The 5,307-nt window shown below is 53.7% G+C and overlaps 1 protein-coding gene across 1 annotated transcript in view; it reads right to left on the bottom strand.

Moving 5' to 3' along the window:
- Positions 1–5,307, bottom strand: part of INPP5D (inositol polyphosphate-5-phosphatase D) — a 109,060-nt gene that overhangs the window by 29,560 nt on the left and 74,193 nt on the right. Inside the window, exons 9-10 of the mRNA XM_045294330.1 lie at positions 2,354–2,460; positions 284–374 (exon numbers count right to left, since the gene is read on the bottom strand). Coding sequence (XP_045150265.1) covers positions 284–374; positions 2,354–2,460 — 198 coding nt within the window. The remainder of the gene's footprint in view (positions 1–283; positions 375–2,353; positions 2,461–5,307) is intronic.

Genomic DNA, 5,307 nt, shown 5'->3' with positions numbered 1-5,307 from the left:
GCTGGATTCTTGGTGAGGGAATGAGATCTAGGGGTGGGGGCAGAAGGCCTGGCAGTCCACCATGGAGCATTGACCCAGACCAAGTCCATTCTGATGCACAGTGGCCTCACGTGGTGGGCAGAACTGCCCCCCACGTAGGGCTTGTGTGGTGTGCTACCGGAGAAACTCCATTTTAGCAGCTAAAAGGAGGCCAGGGGCCACCTGGGGAGCAGACCATGAATCACTCGCTATGCAAGTTCAAGTTGAAGCGGAAGAAGATGGAGACCAGTCCACCAGAGCCGACCTACAACCTGGCGTCTGTCCCAGCTGGATTTCCAGAACATCTCGAGGGCAGACTTGCTGCACGGCACACGGATGACAGAGGACTTGATGAGCTGTGGGAGGGCGCCCGGAGCACCCTTCACCACGAAGGCGAAAGGTCATTAAGAAGACAGGAAAGAGTCAAGATCCAGGTGAAGGTCAGAAGAGCCTCCGTCACTCGCTCTTCGTCGTAAAACAGCTCAGGCAAGTGTTGGACCCGAGGAAACAGCAGTGCTTGACACAGAACTTCTGAGCATAGCTCCAGAAGACAAAACCGAAATGTTACAATGAGCGGTGCGATGACCTGGAGTCAGAAAACCCAAAGGAAGAACACGCTCAGCGTATCCCAACGTGAAAGAACCCGAGGAAGCATCCGAGCCTCCGTCTGTAATCTGGAAGGAGTCTATGGCAAAATAAGGGGCGATGGGGGACGCGTCAGGAGAAGATGGAAAGAATACAGCCACGGCACCAAAAGGAACTCATCGACACGCCCCCGGTTGAGGAGGAACCATACGAGCAAGAACCCACGGTGCCGAAGGAAGAAGCTCAGGCTTCGCTGAAAGCATTAGACAAAAACAAGGCTCTAGGAATGGATGGAACACCCCACTGAAATGTTTCAACAAGCCGACAAAACCCTGGAAGGACTCAATCATCTATGCCAGGAAATCTGGAGGACAACTCCCTGGCCAACTGATTCCAAGAGACCCTGATTTGTACCGATTCTAAAGAGAAGTGGCCCAGCAGAATGCTCAAATTATAGAACAACACCATTCATATCACACGCAAGTAAGATTTTGTGCACAGTCACCCAACAGTGGGTGTAGCCATACGTTGACAGGTAGCCACCAAAGGTTCAGGCTGGACTCAGAAGAGGACTTGGGATAAGGATGGTCACTGCTGATGTCAGATGGATGCATCTTGGCTGACGGCAGAGAAGGCCAGAAAGATGCTTAACTGTGTTTTATTGACTATGCCAAGGCATTGGACTGTGTGAAACATAACAAAGTACGGACAGCCTTGGGGAAAACGGGAATCCCAGAACACTTCATTGCTGAAGCAGATAAGGGACGTCAGCCTTCAGCGAGGGCTACAACTCATGGTAAACAAGACCCCAATCCTCCCAACTGGACCAGCAGGTAACATCGTCAGGTGAGACAGAGAAAGGACTGGGGTTGTCAAGGACTTCCTCTTGCTTGGATCCACAATCGGTGCTCATGGACGCAGTCACCAAGAGATCAAGGACACATTGTAAGAGCTGTCGCACAGACCTCCTTAGAGTGTTGAAAAGCAGGGGTGTCCCTGTGAGGACGAAGGGGGCGCCTGACCCAAGCCAGGGTTCCAATTGCCTCACCTGCATGTGAAAGTTAGACACTGAATAAGGAAGACCGAAGAAGACGCAGAATGGAGGCATTGGAATTGTGGAGCTGGGGAGGAAGATCGGAAGAGCCGCGGACCGCCAACAGAACAAACAGATCTGCTTTGGGAGAAGTGCAGCCAGGACGCTCCTTAGAAGCCAGGATGGCAAGATGTCATCTCACATACCTTTGGAGAGGTTGTCAGAAGAGACCCGTTCCTAGAAAAGGCCATCGTGCGCGCTAGGTAAAGTGGAGGGGCAGCGAAAAGGTGGAAGGCCCTCGGTGAGATGGACCGACACGGCAGCCGCAGCGACGTACGCAGCCATTAGAACGGATTCTGCTGTGCATCCGTTGTGAGGAAGGCGTAGGGCTGGGCGGTGTTTCGTTCACTCAACGACAACCACCTTCAGCAGACTTTTATCCCCCAGTGCTGCTGCCTGGTTTCAGACCGCCAACCCTTAGCTTAGTAGTCCAGTGCAAACTCCTTGGGCCCCATCAGGTCAGGGTGGGGAGAGATGGGGGTGTCGGGCACATCCCTGCCGGCTGCAGACAGCCCAGAGCCCCTCAGTCTTCTGTCAGACAGGCTGTGACAGCCCACCCAGCTGCCTCCCCCTCTGAGCTCAGCTTCTCATAGCGTGCCTGGGGGTTTGGGAGAAGCCAGGGGTGCCCCAGCACCCAGGGAGGCTCAGGCCTCGTACCTTGGAGTCGGCAAAGACGTACTCCTTCCGAAGAGTCTTCTCCTTCTCGGTTTCCACCACGATCACCAACTTTTTAAGGAACTTCTGAGACTTGACGAGCTGCAGGACTGAAGACAAACGCCAAGTTCAACCACTCACTCATGCAACCAACAGGTGTCAGGTCCCCACTCTGGTCTGGGCTCTGAGCACCTGCCTCTCCTGTTCCCAGGGTTGTGTGGGCTCACACAGCCTCTCACTGCCCGGCTGCCCGCCCTGGGAGGGGCCCAGTGGGCAGATGCTGCAGGACGGGGCCAGTCCAGTGCAGTCCTGTCTGTCTGTTCTTGTTTCCTCTCTCCCTCCCCCTCCTTTATTCCTTCCATCTATGCACCCATCCACCCATTTACCCACCCATCCATCCATCCTTCTATCCACCCATCCGTGCACCCATCCACTCACCCATCCTTCTATCCACCCACCTCTCCACCCTTCTTTGCATCTATCATGCACCCATTCTTCCATCCACTCATCCTCCCACCCACCATTCATCCATGCACCCATCCACTCACCCATCCTTCCATCCTTCCATCCACCCACCTATCCACCCTTCTTTCCATCTATCCATGCACTCATTCTTCCATCCATTCATCCTTCTACCCACCCGTCCATCCATGTACTCATTCACCCACCCATCCACCCTTCCTTTCATCTATCCATGCACTCATTCTTCCATCCATTCATCCTTCTACCCACCCGTCCATCCATGCACCCATCCACCCACCCATCCTTCCATTCACCCATTCTTCCATCCAACCACCCATCCACCCTTCCTTCTACCCACCCATCCACCCATGCACCCATGCACTCACCCACACTTCTACCCATCCATCCATCCATCAACCCACCCATCCATCCATCCATCCATCTCTTCCTTCCTTGGCTCTTCCTCTCCATCCCTTTCTCTGTCACCACCCCCTCCCTCCATCCCTTAGCTTTTTCTTCCCACCTCCCTTCTGTCCTTCATTCTTTTATTATGTTCTTAATTGAGATAAAGATTTTAAAGAAACCATTTATCTATTTATTTTTGTCAAGCCGTTCTGGGAGTGGTTCTGGAGTGTTGAGCTCTGCAGGCTAATCCTGTCCTCAGTAACAACAACACCAAAAACAAAACTTATGTCAGGTGGCAGAGATGACTCAAACTCAGTGCCACCAAGTCGACGCCGAGATGACAGTGACCCTAGGACCCGGGAGACCCGCCCTCGTGGGTTTCTGAGACTGCCACTCTTTATGGGAGTAGAGAGCCCCATCTTTCTCCTGAGGAGCGGCTGGTGGTTTTGAACTGCTGACCTTGCGGTTAGAAGCCCAATGATTAACCACTACACCACCAGAGCTCTAAACAAATAGGACCTTCACCCAAGGTGCAACACTGGTCTCTCCCCATCCAGAGGCAAAGAAGAGCGGAGAAAATCCACAGGCAGGTGGAAACAACGAGTTCAGTGGACCCATGGAGCCTGCAAATAGCGGTCTCTGTGGCGCTGAGACCAGCAGCACTAGATGGTGCCCGGCACTACCACTCCCAGCTTCTCAGAAAAGGATAGAGTTCAAGGGTCCTGGGCAGAGTGGGAGGAAATGTGGAACCGGATTCAGAATCTTCAAAGAGACCAGGATGAGTGGCTGGCTAGAGAGACCGATGGGACCCCCTCAAGCCCAGGGTCCTTCGTCAGGTTTGGCACTGAACTCTTGTGTTAGGCCAACCGCCGTGTAAGATGAAAAAGGCCACATTCACCGGAAGACAAGGTGCCGAGGGTTAGGCACGGAGGAGGCACGGACAGGAAGCATGGGTAGGCAGTGGGACAAGGGACGGTCCACAGAGGGAAGCCGACAGCTGGGAAGTACTGACTGTCAAACTAGCAGCCATTCTGCAAACCTTCACCTGATTCACAAGGAGGCTAAACAAGGACAAATAATAATAATCCATAAGCCAAACGCTCCTAGAAGATTTTTACCAAGCCGGTAAGGCAACCATGTCAAAGCTTTTAGCAGAGTCTTGCTCCCCATCTGTCTGGTCCCCTCCCGATGTTTCTGTTGTGAAGCTCTCCTGTTATGCTCAGACCCACACATTTCCGATGTACGTACGCATGTGTGCTCCTGTTTATTTGCCCGTGAGCCCGTCCTGACTCCCGGTGACCCCGTGTCTGAAGGGACCTGGGCCCCTTAGGGTTTCCGGAGGTTGTGCTTTTGAAAGCAGATGACCAGGCCTCTCTTCCAAGGTGCTTTTGGGTGGCCTGCACCCGCCGGCCTTGATGAGTGGCTGGCCCGTTCACCATCTGCTCTGGCCACACCGCCACGCCAAGTGGAGGGTTGGTTACACGGGATGCCCGACTCAGTCATTAGAACGTCTTTTAGCACCTGATCCATGCAGGGGCAGGGCCTTACCAGGCAGCGTGTAGACAGGATGGAGCAGATGGACTCCCACTGGGGGAGGAGGGATGGACACACACATACCCACACACACTCCTCCCAGGGCAAGGTGTGCCAAGTGTGTGAACCCACATCCCCAGGGCCCCTGAGGCAGGCAGGCCTCAGGAAGGAGTGGATGGGAGAGGGCATAGGGCTGGGCAGGAGAGGCACAGGCAGTGGCCAGGGCCACGGGGTCCCAGGAGTGGGCCCAGCTTCTCTGGAGGCTGGGTAAGCGTGCCGGGAAGGATTTGTATTGTTGAATGAATTGTGCCCCTTCCAAAATAGGGGTCAAATCCTGGTCCTGACCCCAGGGGATGCAATCCCACTTGAGAACGGGGTTCTCTCTGTGAAAATGAGGTCCTATTGGGCCTCCATTCAAGCACTTACTCATTGCAAGAACACATTGTTCTTTTAAATTGGCATTCCAGGATGCACACCTTCCTGAATCAATTGCTGAAGAAAATTGTGAACATAAGCAAAGGTGGTGAAGAAAGCTGATGGTGCCCGGCTACCATAAG

The sequence above is a fragment of the Echinops telfairi genome, unplaced genomic scaffold (assembly GCF_000313985.2).
Source record: "Echinops telfairi isolate 266 unplaced genomic scaffold, ASM31398v2 ScPeMD7_3;HRSCAF=10, whole genome shotgun sequence".
Taxonomy (NCBI): Eukaryota; Metazoa; Chordata; class Mammalia; order Afrosoricida; family Tenrecidae; genus Echinops; species Echinops telfairi.
This window is presented reverse-complemented; position numbering and strand designations above follow the sequence as displayed.